We start from the raw sequence: 18,583 nt of genomic DNA, 5'->3' as shown, positions 1-18,583 counted from the left end.
TCTTGTTGAAACCTATTTTTTCAGGATCCTTTGATGAATAGAAAGTTCAAAAGAATAGCATTTATTTGAAATCAAAAATGTCTTTAAATGTTGCTTAATCAATTTAATGTTTCCTTGCTGAATAAAAGTATTCATTAAAAAAAAAAACTACTCGCTCAAAACTTTTGAACATTACTGTAAAACAGTCTCTTATTCCAGTTACATATGCAGAGATAACAAAGAAGCCATTTCTTAAGTCAATACCGTTGAGTATGGACTATCTGTTGATCAATGGTGGACGGGTGAGTGTTTAGGAAACTTTTAAAACATCATTTTTGAAATTTGGCAGAAATCACACATCAGCTTTAAACAAAGGAGCGCATTCAATAGAATTGGCTTCTCTTGTGGTGCCAAGAACTGTGGAATTTTTCTTGTATTGGACTCAGCCAATCAGATTTCAGTAGTGGCTCAACCCTAGTCAGCAAATGATTTTATTGAAACTACAATTTTCTACAGGAAAAAGGTAATACTGCAGAAGACAAGCTTGCCTTTCATTTAAAAGGGTTTATAATTTCATTTGAAAAGAGGTTCCACGTAACAACAAAATCTATGCAGAGAAACCAGGCGAATATTGCCAGGTTGTGAACATGGGGAAGTGGAAGTAAAACATCTTGATCACTTTGGTTAGGCTTACAACATACCCTTACTCTGGGTGCAATTATAAAGGAAATGACGGGCAATGAGAAAAGATTGTTTTAAACACATTGAAATGCTACTTCGACAAATGCACTTATGAGGAAAAATACGAAGTGTTTACTTCAAATTCTTCTCATAACAGGACAAAAGCTGAATCAACAACTTTGAGGATGAATGACATCAGAAAAGATTTAATGAGGTCAATTTTCAGATGCTTTGGGCTGTAAGAGTTTCTTTGCCAGCCACAGCCAAATGTGCGAATGTAACAAAACTCAAACCCAAAAATATCCTAATTGTCTTGCTTATATAAAGTGTAACCATTCAACATATGAAATCTCTAATATCAAGACTGTACAACTCTAGGTGGAAAAAGTCCAAAATAAAAACAAGATCTTGGTGAACTGTCAAGCTTGACAGCACTTATGTCAATTTAAATGATTGCGATAGAACGTTTTTAGAACCTCAGAGGCACATTTGGAACGTTCAATTGTAACGATGTATTTAATGCAGATTTAGCATTTGAAATATTTATTTTGGGGTAACACATACACGTTGGAATCTTCAAAACGAACATACCAGTCATTTTGGGTCAAAATAAGCACGTTCTGAAATTTAAAACGTTCACCATTTTGAACGGTTTTAATTCAATATTAAACGCATTTTTGGGGTATCATAGACAAGCCTGGATTATTTTTTTTTTAGCTTAAAGTTTATTGGTATCATGGACCCAATTGGAACGTACAAAACAAATACATCTGAAACACTGTAAGCGTTTAGGGAAATCACTGAAGTGTCCGGAACGTTTTCAAAATTTGAGCACCACAGGTGCTTTGAAAGTTTCAAATGGAACACTTTTCTTAGCCTATAATTGGCGTGTTGGAATGTTTGATTCTAACGTTTTGGCGCGTTCCGTATCAGAAGCATTTAGTAACGCGACTTTGATGCCCAAAAATGTAGTCTAGGTAGACAGCTCTAAGTTTTGACACAGTCAGATCCTGTAATTGGAGGCCAATGATCACAATATATACTTGTGAATGCATTTGTGTACAAACGCCAAAGCAAAAACATATTTATGAGCAAAACAAACATCATCATCACCACCATGTATATCTGCTGGTATCATTCTAATCATGCACAGAAGTCAAGCCAAACCGACCCTGCTGGTCACTATCTCACCTGTAAGCTCTAAAATGACTGATAATAGATAAATAAACGCATTGTTTACCTTCTCCAGTGATCTGATGGTGTATCACAGGCTCGTTATGGCTGCATGGGCCGCTAATCGACTCACTGTCCCGGTCTGCCTACGATATAACAAACCCCAGGATCAATACATTTACATTAATCGCTGCATTATAAACTCTTTCATCTGTGCAAAAAGCGAAAAATCGAAATCTGCCTGCTTATGCGAGGCGTGTGAGTTTGTGTGACCACTGAGTTTGTGGAAACCGCTAGCAGCCTGCGCTACTTTCTTTGACAGAAAAATAAACAGCTTTCAAATGGGTTTGCGAGCCGTTATCTTCTCATTTACCCGTCAACTCACCCTTTTAGCGGGAAGCTTTCTCTGTAAGGAAGGAGTAGCCTAAAATCCAAGCGAAACTGATTATTCGTGACTGGGTAAAAGTCGACTTTAAACAATATTTTCCTTCCCACTGTTGCCGAATTACAGCAGCAGACGACGGCCTCCAGCGCACGCAACCTAACCTTAATGCACGCAACGCGATACGCGCTCTACATAAGCCCCGCCTTCTATCTTTCTATTGGATAAATGAGAAGCCTGTCATGGATATGCTTCTCGTCGATTGGCTTATAAAACCGTCAATCTTGATCAAAATTGAATATGCAAACCACAGTCGATTTTTATTGGCTGATCAGATTGCGTCTTCTAATCAGTGATGTTTAGGTTCTAGTAGAAGGCAGTGGTTTGTCAATGTGGCTGTCCATCTATTTACTTCATAATAGAGTCTAACTGAACGGGGTGGGGAATTTGCAAGCGAGTTACTGCCTCTAAATAACATTACTATGAGATTGTGATATGTTGTGTGCGTTCATCCGCCATTCAGCACGAAACAAATAGGACTAAACATTCCATAAGCTTGTGCTCTAAACCACGTGTGCTCCTTTGCAGTAATGAAGCGCCTACTGTATAATAATGATTTACAAGGCAGAGTGCACAAAGAAAATGTTTTTTTGTTTTTTTTTTAATCACCAGTCTTTTCCCGACCTCAATAGTTTGATGATATTCGCTGTAACGTCGAGAAATGGGTAAAACGGTAATATGTGTACATCATGTTAATGAAATCATTATAGCAAGATTGTTACTAAATTTTTTTTTTTTTTTTTTTTTTTCATAAAGGTGAGTAATGTAACGATGAGGCACAAAGCCCACATATTTCAGTAATAACATAAAGCACACAAAGCAGTACCAGCTCATTATCGCTAGATGTCGCCAATGTCCATTATTCAAACGCTGCTTGTTTCGCTGTCAAAAGTATGAATGAACGTTTACAGTGAAATACACACTACTCATATGTTTCATTCTTTTCTGTTTTACTGTTAATGTTTTCTGTTTTACTGTTTATGAAATGGACGTTATACATGTAACAAGACATCTGCACAGTTTCTTGAGATACATTAGACAAAAGCTCTGTATTGGAGAAATATGAAAAACACGGGTAATGTTGCTCAATAATATCTTTTTAAATTAATAATTAAATATGGATTAAAATAATTAAATAAAATAGTAATTTGTATTGACTGGTAGTTTCATAGAGAATATGCACATTTTACATCAGTATAGATGGAATATCCCTAATATTATGTAGGACTATTCAATAAGGCTCAAATGATCTGGTGTGTGTGTCAGTGTAATATGCAATCATTTCACAAGAATTCTTTTTCATAGATGCAAATGTATTATACGTGTGTGTGTGTGTGTGTGTGTGTGTGTGTGTGTGTGTGTGTGTGTGTGTGTGTGTGTGTGTGTGTGAATATGGAATATTCTGCATAATTTGGCAAAATTACATCTTGAAATTATACACAATAAAATTATATTTAGCAGTTTTCTACACATTTTGTAACAAAGTGTTTTTGTACTATATTTCTAAAACTCTGACTAGACTAATATTCTCATATTTAGCTGCTACATTACTTAAATTAAAATATAGGTGATATGTTAATACTATGTAGGAATTTTCAGTAAGGCTCAAAATTATTTGGTGTGTTAGTGAAAAAAGCATTCATTCAACAAGTATTTTGCTCATATGCAAATGTATTTTTTGCATTTTAATGTTTTGTTTTAATATTTTGTTATAATTATATATATATATATATATATATATATATATATATATATATATATATATATATATATATATATATATATATATATATATATATATAGGGCTGTCAATAGATTATTATTTTCATAATCGCGATTAATCGCACACTTAGGCCTATCATGAAATTACGCATAGGCCTACACTATTCATCTTGTTTAACACGTCCATTTTGCCATCATTGCCTTTATCCAGCAAAGTAAACCATCAGATTGAAGTGTGATTCTCACAAAACTGTTTTTTCCCCAGCTTTTTTCAAGGCAAATTTAGATGTCTTTCCAAAAAAGGACACCAAATAACCAAATGATTTGATTTCCTATATTTCATACATTTATGTACACCAATGCACCCATAAAAAAAAAAAAAAAAAAATCACAGCAGAAAAAACGTTTCAGAATTCACAGTGTATATTATGTGCAACAGCAAAGAGCTTGTTTACATTTTAGACAAGTCAAGTTGCGATACTGAACAGGACCACATGGAGATGCAAAAAAAAAAAAAAATCGTAGTTTTTCCGAACTATTGATCAGTACTGTAGTCTGTATATACTTATATTTTTTAATATATGTACTGTTGATTATATAAAACAAAAGATTTTTGATTTTATAGGCTATACCTGCGTGACGTCATGATTGAGCGCGTCTCGCGCAGCGGAATCTTATAAAGGATTGTGATTGGCCCGCTCACGCGCGAAGTTCAAACAGGTACGTGTGTAATGGACCTGCGGCGTTTGATCTGCTGCACGGCAGTGTTCGCCTTACTGTCAGGTAATTATCTTGCCTCTCGCTTTTAGATTATGAACTTATAAGAGCGGTAGGACAGTATAACACCAATTAAATTAAAGGAGAAACCAGGGCTAGTTTTTATGAGGCTTCGTCTCAGTTTTGAGCGAAAAGTGCGATTTTTTTTAATAAAAGTGGTTTCGTTTGGTTCGTTTCGTTTAGCCTGCTGGGTGACAAGTAAAAACCACGTACACTACAGTTAGGATATAATGTTTCAGTGGCAAAATGGACCCTTCAGAGTTTGACTCATTTCTGAAAACCAGTTCAATGTGTCGGTTATAATCGATTAAAAAAGTATTCATTGACTCCAATGATCTTTATATACAAAAAAAAAAAAAAAAAAAAAAACTACAGTTTTTAAGTTTTAAGTCACTAAGAGTTTTGTTTTTCAATAATGAATGCATTACATTAATCGAAAGTATCAGTAAAGACTTTTATATATATCTGTCTAAAAATAAATGTCATTTTAAGCTTTCTATTCATCAAAGAATGTACCATGGTAAACGCACAAATATGAAGCAGCACAAATGTTTTCAGTATTGATAATAAGAAATGTTTCTTGATAAATCATATTAGAATGATTTCTAAAGGATCATATGACACTGAAAACTGGAGTAATGTTGCTGAAAATTCAGGAATAAATTACTTTTCAAAACATATTAAAATAGAAAATGTTTTTTTTTTTGTAATAATATTATATTGTTATTTTGTATATTATTTTGTAATAATATTAAATTGTAATAATATTATAAAGTAAAATATCTATCTTCCACCAGACCGTCCTCTGTAGATGACGTGTTTTTGTAGGCCAACCCAGAAGTTAGCGGCGCACGGGTTCCCTCGATCAAAAGCCTATGCATTTTTCCCATAGACTTTTGGAAAAATCGCAAAAAAATAAGCTCTATTTAACAAAGGGTTATGACACCTGCACGTTTTGTCTATCAAGATAATCTTTACAAGTTAACACAACATTTATAGATTTTGAAGCCTAAATAAAGTCGTCAGATATAAAAGGCTAACAGTAGGCTATAAACGGACTACAGCACACCATGGTCGCGGATCAACGTCACCACCACCAAGCTTCCTCAAACTTTATTTAGAAAACAACTTTATTTAAAAACATGCTCACTGATTATTATCTGTGCTGTGTATGAATACATATCCACTTTTTCATGAGAGATGCTGTCCAAATGTCCTGTTTGTCATGATGATGTCTAAAGTCCCCGCCAAAGGAAGTAGTCCCTTTTAGCAACTTGTTAGCAACCGCCGTTTTTAAGACACAATAAAGGTTTAAAAAAATCCCAAGCAGGTTATAACTGGTGTGTTTTATGTCATAGATCAAAATGTGACCTTATTTCAGGCGATTTAGAAAAAACCCATAGACAGGGGGATGGAACCGGAAGTCCTAAAATGCTAACTCGCTTCTGGGTTTTGCATACAAAAACACGTAATCTCTGACATTGTGTCAGTTACTTTTTTTTTTTTTTTTTTTTTCATAAGTTGAATACAGAAAGCGTAGGACATAGCGTAAGTGTTTTGAACTGCGAGAGGCATTACACTTTCTTCATAAGTTGTATACTTAAAAGCGGTCTGGCGGAAGCTAGATATTTTACGTTATAACATGTTAAATATGGATATTTTTCTTACACAAACGCATCTCTTCGCTTCAGAAAGCCTTTATTAACCCCCTGGAAACATGTGGAATATTCGCATTTAGACTATTGTAATGCCCTCTGTGTTGGTGTCATCCAGGCCCCTCTCTCTCACGCTTGCAGTTAGTGCAGAATGCTGCAGCTCAACTTTTAACACAAACACGTTAACGGGAAAATATTTCCCCCATATTGGCTACCGGTCCATTTTAGGATTGATTTTAAAGGTGCCCTAGAACCCTTTTTCACAAGATGTAATATAAGTCTAAGGTTTCCCCTGAATGTGTCTGTGAAGTTTCAGCTCAAAATACCCCATAGATTTTTTTATTAAATTTTTTATCTGCCTATTTTGGGGCATAATTATAAATGCGCCGATTCAGCGCGCATCCCCTTTAAATGCTTGCGCTCCCTGCCCCCAAGCTCGACTCTAATACATTGCATAAACAAAGTTCACACAGCTAATATAACCCTCAAAATGGATCTCTACAAAGTGTTCATCATGCAGCATGTCTAATCGCGTAAGTATGGTATTTATTTGGATGTTTATCTGATTCTGAATGAGTTTGATAGTAGCTAGGCGGTGGCTAACAGGGCTAAAGCTAACATTACACACTGTTAGAGAGATTTATAAAGAATGAAGTTGTGTTTGTGAATTATACAGACTGCAAGTGTTTAAAAATGAAAATAACAACATGGCTCTGTCTCCGTGAATACAGTAAGAAACGATGGTAACTTTAACCACATTTAACAGTACATTAGCAACATGTTAACAAAACTTTTAGAAAGACAATTTACAAATATCACTAAAAATATCATGATATCATGGATCATGTCAGTTATTATTGCTCCATCTGCCATTTTTCGCTGTTGTCCTTGTTTGCTTACCTGCATAAAGTCTGATGTTCGGCTCTGTGCAGCTCCAGGCGTTAATACTGCCTTGTCTAATGCCTTGAACATGGGCTGGCATATGCAAAATTTGGTGGCATACATATTAATGATCCCTACTGTTGTGTAACAGTCGGTGTTATATTGAGATTCGCCTGTTCTTCAGGAGGTCTTTTGCAATAATCAAATTTACAAAAGGAGGAAACAATGGTGTTTGAGACTCACTGTATGTCATTTCCATGTACAGAACTCTAATTATTTAACAATGCCGAGGTAAATTCAATTTTCAGTTCTAGGGCACCTTTTAAGGTTTTAATGTTTGCTTATAAATCCTTAAATGGACTAGCCCCAACTTACCTTTCTGACCTTTTACAATTGCACGTCCCATCAAGATCTCTTAGGTCTCTGCTGACCATATGCTGCTGACGGTCCCTAGAGTAAGACTGAAGCACAGGGGAGATTGTGCCTTTGCAGTAGCTGCCCCTAAACTCTGGAATTCATTACCATTGTCTGTGAGGATGGATCCAGCTCTGTCTGCTTTTAAAACTAGTCTTAAAACATATTTTTATTCTTTGGCCTTTAATTCAGTCTGAGAGCTGTGGTTTTTCATTTTGTTTTGTTGTTTGTTTTTTTCTGATTTGTAATACTTTGTACATTACCCCTTTTATTGTTTGTTTTATGACCCTTTACATGTTCAGCACTTTGGTCAACTACTGTTGTTTTTAAATGTGCTCTAGAAATTAATTAAACTCGAAACTTGAATACTTTTTTGGTGGATGGATGGATGCACTTTCTTTAGCTTCAAACAGGTGGTTTCCATGCACTGCCATTATAAAGCTTGGTAGCATCATGGTGATAATTAATATAATTCCAATTGACTTCCTTCCTTTCAAGTGAATACATAAACACCTAGTATGGCTTGAGGGTGAGTAAATCATGGGGTTTTTCATTTTAAAGTGAACTAATCCTTTAATGTTCTTTCAGGTGTTGATGGAGACTGCAGCAGAAATCAGTGGCAGTGTGATGATGGAGTGTGTGTGCCGCAAAGATGGCGCTGTGATGGAGTCAGTGACTGCCAGGATGGATCTGATGAGATGGACTGTTGTACGTATCAGAGACCACCTGCTTTTGTTAAAGTTGCCTGTCTCTTTACATTCACAATGATCTTGTTGAGTTGATTAGATTGCATCTTCTATTCTTTATATTATCTGTGTCTTGTCTTGTCACTGTTACTGTGTTGCACTGTGGAGCTTCTGTCACTAAAACAAATACCTAGTATGTGTAAACATACCTGGCAATAAAGCTCTTTCTGATTCTGATCTGGTTGATTCTATGGAAGAAGAACACTAATACAAGCATAATAACAAGCATACATTTTATACCGTTAGTATGTCAACCAGGAGATTTGGAGTGTGTGGATGGTTCCGGGTGTGTGCCTGGGTCGGGTGTTTGTGACGGGCGGCCCCAATGTCCTGATGCTTCAGATGAGTGGGATTGCAGCCGGAAATTAGGCTGTCTCTCCGGTGACTGGAAGTGCAAGAACAACATCTGCATCCCACGAGACCTTCACTGCAATGATGTCAACGAATGCGGCGATAACTCTGATGAAGAAACATGTGGTGAGATGCTCTAGAAGTGTAAACCCTCGTTATGATGTATGAATGTCATTTCATTAGATCAACCTGAGACTTGAACTGAGTTTTTAAATTACTGTACCACTTGGTTAACGCAAATGCAAGAAGAGGCAAGTTCTGATTATCAGGGTCCTAACACAAGGGAAATGGAACATGTTCATATATGCAAAATTGAATGGAAAAGATGGTTGTATTTGGTGGAAAAGTGCCTGTAATAAGGCATTTTAAAGACTCCTAATTTTGTTTTGGGGTCTCCTACAATGGTTTACCTGCATCCAAGGCTAACAAAACATTTATACATTGCAGAATCATCTCTTTACTCACTGTGTCTGAAACGGTTCGATCAGAGATTTGGTCTCTCTAAACACCTCCTTTCCGAGAGCTTACTCTGCTCTTATTGGTCAGATGGCTCAGTTTGTTGTGATTGGTCTACTCTGCTCTAATTGGTCAGAAACCAAACTCCCATTACCATATCTGAATTTCAGTTCTGGAAAGCAGCATCTTCTCACAACAAACTTTTCCAGGCCTCAGCTACAACTACAGTGTTTGAGGGTCAAAGTAGATGTTGTTCGCTGGCAGTCAATGAAGATAGAGGCTGGCATTATGCAAATGTATTATAGGTTCGAGGAGGAAGTAAGACTGGAATTACTGATGACTCTTTCAGGTAGTTCAGAATTGATTCTCTTTAGGAGACAATAACTCCATTTATCGTGCATTTATTTTTCACAAACCTATATTGCACACTATATTAAAGATAAGATCTGAAAAAGCATAATAAGGGTCCTTTACCGGTGTTACTCATTGGTATATGATTGTGCATGTAAATGCCTTCTTTTTCCTGTGAACTTACAACGTGCAAGACAATGGAATCATTGTGGGTTATGACTAAAAAATAATTAGCAAAAATCTAGTGATTTCACTAATTTAAATTCTTTTGATGCCTATTATTCAGGGATGTCTCCTAGATGACATTTTACATTGTTTATATTAAAATTATTAATTACAATTGGTGGAAACCATATCACCTCTGTTTAGTAACACTCGCTTCTCAAATATACTGTAAGCAACTATTATAGCACCTTATTTACACAAAACATATTCATTGACATCCTATATGCTGTACAGCCTTTCTGTTGATGTCTAGAATATCATAATGGCCTTTTTAATTCATGATCTCTAAGATTGACGTTATGTATTTTTCTGAAATGTTTTTGTAGGTTCCTGTGGGAAGATGAACATCCGCTGTGCTGATGGCAGGTGTCTAAGCCAGAGAGAGAGGTGTGATGGAGTCGCTCAGTGCCCAGATAAGAGAGATGAGCCTCTTACATGCGGTACATAGAGATACTCAACGTTATGTTTTGATTTAAAGTATGTTTGAATTTGATCAGGCAGCATATCTCAAACAATAGGTTTGGTTCATATATATTTTGTTTTTAGTTATTTTAGTCTAGTGTATTTTTTTTAGTTTGTTTTTAGTTATTTGTTTTAGTATTTAGTATTTTATTACTTTTGGTTTTTTTTTGTTTCAATTGGCTAGTTATGTATATTTTGGTTACTTACTTTATCTATTTATTTTTATTTATTTTATTTATTTTATTTTTTTGGAATTCATGTTTCACCTTTCCTTTTTTTCCTAGGTAAAAGTTGTCATAATGGCAATGGCGGCTGTAGCCATACTTGCATTGACCAGCTTTGGGGTGCCTTGTGCACTTGTCCCACTGGAATGACCCTTTCTGTAAATGGACTTGATTGTGAAGGTATGGTAGTTGCACTTGTGCCTCTAAGCGGTCTATATTTGGAGTAGCACACTACCATACCAGTCATACAATTTCTGTAATATGCAGTATCTATACTTTTCTATGGATGTGTGAAATATTCAGCCTAATCCACCTTATTTTGCGTTCATGTGAACATGCGAGACTTCTGATTAATTTGCCGCTGTAAGTAAATAAGCTGGCATAAGAAAATGCAGTAAATTGTAAAATAATTTGCATTAACCAGTGTTTGATTATGATAATAAATTTGAATATTATAAGTTTGCAGCATGAAAGGACTGTTTTGTACAACTAAAATAACTGGAAGTGGATGAGACCAGAAGCCTCGACGCATTTATAAAAAAAAAAAAAAAAAAAAAAAAAACAAGAGGCAAAAAAGCTCACCCCCATGTCTGTATGATATTCTGAGAGGGATATGGGTGTTTTAACATAATTTTTTTTTTTAGCATGTGGCTAGCATAATGTTAACACAATCAGCATGCTGTTAGCATGATGCTAACACGGTTAGCCAGGGCTGCCAACTCTTGCAATTGATACTGTTCTCACTTCACATCCGTTTTCTCTCAAAAATCATGAAGCATTCAAGCAAAAAGGACACTGACACCGACAGCTCACCCCCATGTCTACAATATTCTGGGATGGGATGATGTTTTATGTTATTTAGCATTTGGCTTGCATGATGCTAACACAATTAACTCGTACAGATCGGGGCTTAAAGAAGATCCCGAACTTCCCACTCATATTTACGACATGTGGTGGCACCATGAGCACACAGTTAGATGATGTTAACATTTAGCATGTTGTTAGCATGATGTTAGTCATGCTTAGATGGTTAGCATGTTGTTGGCATGATGCTTGCACATTTTGACTTATTTTTTAATTAGTTAGGATTGTTTTAATTCAATGCTAGCATGTGTACCATGTCGCAAGTCTTGTTTGTTAGCATGAGTCAAAAGTGATAACCCCCATGTCTATACAATGACCTTATGCAGAGAAATGGGTCTTGCTAAATGGTTGCAAGGGTACTCTGATTGTTTGCTTGGCAGCTGCCAATGATGATGCTCTGGTTTGAAGTCGACTGTCAGTATAAATGATATAAACTATCCGATAAATGCCTCTATGATATTAGGATTTGAAGATGGCCCTCTTTGGGTTTAGGTTGCTAGGGTGGTTGTTAGGGCATGATTAGGAAGTGGTGAAGGAGATTTGTGATTGGTGTTTGCTGCAACGACTCAAAGGAGACCACATTCATGTTTCTACAACACTTTTATACCTTTTGATCTCTTTGAATGGAAGTCTTTGGAACTTGTTGCTAGGGAGCTCGGTCCTGAAGATTAGGAAGAATAGTATGCAAGAGAACAGTGGGGATGCTTTGCTTTGTAAGCACCACTAATAATAATGATTACTATTATTGGTGTTGTTGTTGTTGTTGGTGTTGTTGTTGTTGGTGTTGTTGTTGTTGGTGTTGTTGTTGTTGGTGTTGTTGTTGTTTATTATTATTAGTATTAGTATTAGTATTAGTATTAGTATTAGTAGTATTAGTATTAGTATTATTAGTAATATTTAATGGGTAGGTAAGATGCAGTAGTCTGTACATTGTTTATTCCAAACATACCCTTTGTATTGACAAATGTTCAACTTTCACATGTTACTTGTAGAAATCAATTTTAGCATAAATAATTTGTACACAAATATAGTGCGGTGTTTTCAATTTGAGTTAATAAGGACTGTTGCTTTTATATTCCAGATATCAATGAGTGTGATCAGTCTTTCGGACCATGCATGCACTTGTGCACAAACACACCAGGGTCTTTTCGGTGTCTGTGCCAGAATGGTTTCAGATCTCTTGGCAATGGCTCTTGTGAAGCTCAAGGTAACTTATAGCATACATTTTCAGATTTTACAAGTAAAAAAAAAAAAACGGTAACACTCTAGAATAATGTTCTGCCATTAAGTAACTATGCAGGAAGTAATGCAGGACTGAGTAGTACTACATTAACACTTCAGCAACTACTATTAACTAATATAGAAACAAGCTTAACTAATCAGTAAGTAATATCAAATTTAGGACTAAGATAGTTCCTTATTAGATAATCATTAATTAGAGAATGAGATTGGCATCATTAAGAACTAATAGGTAACTATGGACAAATTATAAAGAATTACTAATCACAACATTAAAGTGTCTGAGATGTGAGCAAAGATATATATATATATATATATATTGAGATATATATAATAACTGAGATATATATAATTTTTATTATATATATATATATATATATATATATATATATATATATATATATATATATATATATATATATATATATATATATATATATATATATATATATATATATATATATATATATATATATTTTTTTTTTTTTTTTTTTTTTTTTTTTTACTCTCAACATGGTCATAAAATGCATGACTAAAACATATTTTTCACTTTAAAATAATGGTCCTGATCACTAGTAGTTCCTGCATAGTGACTACGTAACACTTGAGTAATTAATAATGCATTTTATGACTATATTCAGAGTAAAAATGATGACTGATTATGTCTCAGACACATGATAATGTTCTTTACAATTTGTCCATTAGTTAATAGTTATTAATGATGGTAATATCACTAGGTAATTATTATTTAGCTTATAAGTTACTTATTAATGACCATTATTCTAAAGTGTTACCAAAAAAAAAACTGTATACACAATACTGATGTCAAATTGTTCTTTCAAGGGGCCATGATAAAGATTTTGACAATCAGGAAGGGGCTCATTGGGTTAGTGAATGTGAAGACCAGAGTGTATGAGCCGCTCCTTACAAGTGAGAGTGACCCTGTAGCCATGACCTATGATATCCGAAGGAACTTCATTTACTGGGCTGATCAAAATGGGAATATCTTCAAGGCTTATAACCGGAAGAGCACAATTCTGTATACAGGTTAGTTTTTTTTTTTGAGGGATTTTTGCCAAATCCATGCAGAAATGCCTCAAATATTTTGGCATACACCAAAAACAAATCTATTTTTAATCCCCACTTATTAGGGCGGTCTGGTGTGAAGAGTCTAGCCATAGACTGGCTTACTGGACAGCTGTATTGGGCAAGTGTTACCCAGAAAGCCATCTACACTGGTGCAGCTGATGGTAGTGCAGTAGGCACAGTCATGTCCAAAGAAATGGACCCAAGCGATATGGTCCTGAGCCCAATCGAGAGGTACCAAACTGTTTTTCATCTTAGAGCAGGTTTGAGGAGCACCATTATATCTGTCTTTTTCCTCTTTGTAGTTTCATATTTTGGATTAACAAAGGAACGAATGAAGAATTAACCATTGAGAGAGCGGAAATGGATGGTTTGAATCGGACAACGCTGATGTTCATTACTGCACAGTTACCAAGAAGTCTTACGCTGGATGTGGCGGCACGGCGACTGTATTGGATCAGTGTTTACAAAATGGTGCGTTACATTTTGGGAAAAACACAAATTTTGGTTGTCAAATGTGTTGATTTTGTATTTATAATGAAATCTTTAAACTGATATTCCAGTCAATTGAGAGCATCAGGACAGATGGCACTGGGCGGCACACCTTTTGGGATTACTTTCAAGGAAGTCGTGCTCAGACCCTGGCCGTGTTTAACGGTTGGTTCTACTGGGCTGATGAGAAAAAACTCTGGCAGGTTCCTCAAAATCTGTCTGCTGCCAAACAAGATGGATTCATTCTAAAAGCCTCGCTTCCTTACCTGAACATCTACCATGCACTTCAGCAACCCCAAGGTGAATTAAATTTTGTAATTCCCTTCTTTCTGAATTCATGGTTGCACTACTTCATTGGCTCAAGCCTCAACTAAATGGTGTTTCCATGATGTACATATAGGTTTTACACCATGTAAAAACTCAGGCTGCCAGCTGTGTTTGCCTTCCAAGAAAAGTGATGTTGGATTCACCTGTCTGTGTCCTGAGGGGTCGTTGCCCATGTCTTGGGGATCTTGCGAAAGTGTGTTTTAGCATTTAATATTAAGCATTTATTTAAAGATTGACCTATTACTTTGCTTTTGACGATTTGTTTAATCTCTCGTCATTGTCAGATTTTAAGGTCGCCTATGCAACACCCAGAACCATATACAGTTTGGAGTTTGCAGGAAAGACTCCTGTGAAAACTGAACTCTTTACTTCGGGTGAAGACATCCAGTCCTTTGACATGTACTGGCAGCGAGGATGTCTGGTTTGGGCTAATGGGACGGGTCACGTAAAGATTAACATACATTCTCAGGACTTGTCAGATTACATTCTGACTTTAAAACCAGGTATGATGTTACATTTTCACATATAAGGCCTGAAACGCACTATGCAAGAACATGAACACTGACACTTCGAGCTTGATTTCATTGGACCAGAAAGACAGGGTGATACAACTCTCCTGATGCATTTCATATTTGAAAAAAGCCTTATTAAAAGAACATAAAAGTAGTTTGGCATAGTGTTTTATTACCATTGCTTAGAAAAAGTTGTAACAACTGATTTGTTTTTTTTTTTTTGTTTATGACATGGCAGGGTTAATTCAGATTGTAAAATGTCATGTGGTGTGACATTCCTAAACTTAATTGTATTTATGAGTTGATAATTTTTTATTTATAAATAGGATACTTTTTATCTTGAAATATATTAAAGGTGCCCTAGATTCAAAAATTGAATTTACCTCGGCATAGTTAAATAACAAGAGTTCAGTACATGGAAAAGACATACAGTGAGTCTCAAACTCCATTGTTTCCTCCTCCTTATATAAATCTCATTTGTTTAAAAGATGTCCGAAGAACAGGCGAATCTCAACATAACTCCGACTGTTACGTAACAGTCGGGGTGTACGGCCCCAATATTTGCATATGCCAGCCCATGATCGAGGCATTACACAAGGGCAGCCAGTATTAACGTCTGGATCTGTGCACAGCTGAATAATCAGACTAGGTAAGCAAGCAAGGACAATAGCAACAAATGGCAGATGAAGCAATAATAACTGACATGATTCATGATAACATGATATTTTTAGTGATATTTGTAAATTGACTTTCTAAATGTTTCGTTAGCATGTTGCTAATGTACTGTTAAATGTGGTTAAAGTTACCATCGTTTCTTACTGTATTCTCGGAGACAAGAGCCGTCGCTATTTTCATTTTTAAACACTTGCAGTCTGTATAATGCATAAACACAACTTCATTCTTTATAAATCTCTCCAACAGTGTAGCATTAGCCGTTAGCCACGGAGCATAGCCTCAAACTCATTCAGAGTCAATGTAAACATCAAAATAAACACTGTACTTACGTGATTAGAACACTTTGTAAAGATCCATTTTGAGGGTTATATTAGCTGTTTGAACTTTTTTAATGTTGTTTAAGGCAAGCGCGAGCTCTTGGGGCGTGGAGCACGAGAATTAAAGGACCACACACCCTGAATCGGCTCATTTCTAATTATGCCCCAAAATAGGCAGTTAAAAAATGAATTTAAAAAAATCTATGGGGTATTTTGAGCTGAAAATTCACATACACATTCAGGGGACACCTTAGACTTATATTACATCTTTAAAAAAAAAAAAAAAAGTTCTAGGGCACCTTTTAAATGTGTGAATTGTACACTCATTAGGTTGCATATTAAATATGTACAGTGTGTCGTCATGCTTGAAAGACATTTGTGTTCTGGCGCAGTGGTTTCTGGCTTGTCAGATTTGCATGTTTCAGTGCTTCATGGAAAGATTTGTTTTGAATATTTAATGGAAATGGCCATTATATTAGAGACATGCTGCATCCCAATTTTCCCTAAAAGTATGTACTCTTTTTGTAAACAAAAAATACATACTTTTGAGTGTGTAGCAAAAGAGTAGACAAGCTTTGGGACATAATGTCATGTCATATAATTGTGTCTTCGCTCTCTGTCGCATCCTGTCACCGTAAACTAGCCTGTCAATCATCTTAAATCCTCCATATTTCATTTAGCTAATTTCCCATCATATCTGATGAGAGAAATGCATTAGCATGTTGATCTGCAGTCCCGGGTCTTTCAGAACTCTCCTCATATTAATGCATAATGATGCATTTAAAAGTTAATGGCCAATCGGATCTTTATAAAAGTCCACAATGTTATTGCAGATGAAATATAACACAGATAACATTAAATGGAAACACTTTACAATAAGGTTCATTAGTTAACATTAGTTAACTATATTAGTTAACGTGAACTAATAATGAACTGCACTAATACAGCATTAATCTTTGTTAATGTTAATTTTAACATTTACTAATACATTATTAAATCTTGTTGAAATAACATGAACAATGAACAACTGTATTGTCTTTAATTAACATTAACAAAGATTAGTAAATACAGTAACACATGTATTACTCATGGTTAGTTCATGTTAGTTAATACATTACAATAAGGTTCATTAGTTAAACATTAAAGTTTTACCCATTAAATTTTTTTTTCTATCAGGTTAAATTATTAGTCACTGAAACCGCTCACCGTCGGTCGCGCATATCCACCATGTTTTGTAGTTGTTGGTTTTTTTAACACTTTTTACTTGTGTTTGTAGTTCTGAACTGAATCCTCATCGAAAGCGCAATGGGTTATGGGCAATATTAGCCTTTGTAATGTGCACTGATCCACACTTCGAAAATCTACCAGAAATAGACCATCCGGGGACTTTTGGCATACTCTTCTCAACATACTATACTTTGGGACACACTTATTTTAATCTCGCATACTATTTAGGATGGATAGTATGGACATTGGGACACAGGGACAGACTTTTACAAAGGTTCTCAGCTGTGATTATTCCAGCTCATAAAGAGCATAATTCTGATCTCTTCCCTTAGCCTGCGTCGTCAGAGTTGACCAAAGAACCGGGAATCTGTATTGGCTGGCATGTGATGAACTTTCCATTGGCGTTTCATCCATTGGCCCCCTTGACCAAAGTATTTCCAGGCAGCTTTATCAAGCCAAAACTTCAATCCTAGACCTGTTTGTGGATTGGCAGAGAGGAAAGCTGTACTGGCTAGAGGGAGGTCAGATCATGAGAATGAAACTGGGCCTGATTGGTGGACAAGCAGAAGCCATCTTCAGCTTTGAGGACAGTGGAGTGGACCGTATTGTGTTTGACAGAAAAGCGAATGGCTTCCTTTGGAGCATGGAGTCTTGTGAGTGTCCGTTTCTTTCTGAATTGACCATTAATGTGCAAATTACAGGTTTCATTTACTTTAGCTGAATGTGATGTTTGCTTTAGACTTGCAGGTTATGAGTCTATTGAAGATGAGAAAGTACTCAGCTGGTTCAGACTGGGTGGTTCCTGGCTCCATTGTTGCTGCTTATGAACCCTACATGGTGGCATTGCTCGATAACGTCCTGACAGTTTGGAATCGTAAAGATGGAGCTCGTGTCTCTGGGGTGGTGGTAGAGAATGGAGTTGTTAGCTTATCCGTTGCCCTCAGGGAAGTCCAACAAGGTTTGTAATGTTCTTCTGGGTTTAATTTTGTGTGATTATGCTACAGTTACTTATTTTTAGTTTTGTATGCACTTTAGATAAGATGGCCAAAGATGTGCGTCCTACTGATGTGACTTGCAAAAGTCCCCTAGTCTTTTGTCAAGGCTCAACAGTGTGTATCAGTCGATCTCAACGGTGTGATGGGAAGAGAGACTGTCCAGATGGGTCTGATGAGGCCTCATGTTTACACATGTGTGCAAAGCCAGGTATGCTTTATGACAGGCATAGTTCACCAAAAAAAAAAAAAAATGTACTAACTAGGGATGTGCCCAAAGCCTAAATCTGAATACAGAAAGGCACAGAAAAA

General features: G+C 35.9%; 2 protein-coding genes across 5 annotated transcripts in view; one reads left to right on the top strand and one right to left on the bottom strand.

The window, feature by feature from the left end:
* Positions 1–2,385, bottom strand: part of smad2 (SMAD family member 2) — a 28,359-nt gene extending 25,974 nt beyond the window's left edge. Inside the window, exons 1-2 of one of the 3 annotated variants that reach the window (XM_048175182.1) lie at positions 2,219–2,385; positions 1,901–1,979 (exon numbers count right to left, since the gene is read on the bottom strand). The gene's annotated coding sequence lies outside the window, so the exon portion shown is untranslated. The remainder of the gene's footprint in view (positions 1–1,900; positions 1,980–2,218) is intronic. The other 2 variants (XM_048175188.1, XM_048175192.1) reach the window with 2 other exon arrangements.
* Positions 2,386–4,674: 2,289 nt separating this feature from the next.
* The window catches only part of si:dkey-88l16.3 (low-density lipoprotein receptor-related protein 2), a 47,582-nt gene continuing 33,673 nt past the window's right edge, over positions 4,675–18,583 (top strand). The window contains exons 1-15 of one of the 2 annotated variants that reach the window (XM_048175008.1): positions 4,675–4,780; positions 8,314–8,433; positions 8,718–8,948; positions 10,181–10,294; positions 10,601–10,720; positions 12,486–12,611; positions 13,487–13,690; positions 13,795–13,963; positions 14,035–14,203; positions 14,293–14,521; positions 14,622–14,741; positions 14,833–15,051; positions 17,612–17,932; positions 18,019–18,237; positions 18,315–18,482. In XM_048175008.1, the coding sequence (XP_048030965.1) occupies positions 4,729–4,780; positions 8,314–8,433; positions 8,718–8,948; positions 10,181–10,294; positions 10,601–10,720; positions 12,486–12,611; positions 13,487–13,690; positions 13,795–13,963; positions 14,035–14,203; positions 14,293–14,521; positions 14,622–14,741; positions 14,833–15,051; positions 17,612–17,932; positions 18,019–18,237; positions 18,315–18,482 (2,581 nt within the window). In that variant the 5' untranslated portion in view covers positions 4,675–4,728. The remainder of the gene's footprint in view (positions 4,781–8,313; positions 8,434–8,717; positions 8,949–10,180; positions 10,295–10,600; positions 10,721–12,485; positions 12,612–13,486; positions 13,691–13,794; positions 13,964–14,034; positions 14,204–14,292; positions 14,522–14,621; positions 14,742–14,832; positions 15,052–17,611; positions 17,933–18,018; positions 18,238–18,314; positions 18,483–18,583) is intronic. The other variant, XM_048174999.1, reaches the window with a different exon arrangement.

This window comes from Megalobrama amblycephala, linkage group LG2 (assembly GCF_018812025.1).
Source record: "Megalobrama amblycephala isolate DHTTF-2021 linkage group LG2, ASM1881202v1, whole genome shotgun sequence".
Lineage (NCBI taxonomy): Eukaryota > Metazoa > Chordata > Actinopteri > Cypriniformes > Xenocyprididae > Megalobrama > Megalobrama amblycephala.
The sequence above is the reverse complement of the archived record's forward strand: the minus strand, read 5'-3'. Positions and strand labels throughout refer to the sequence as shown.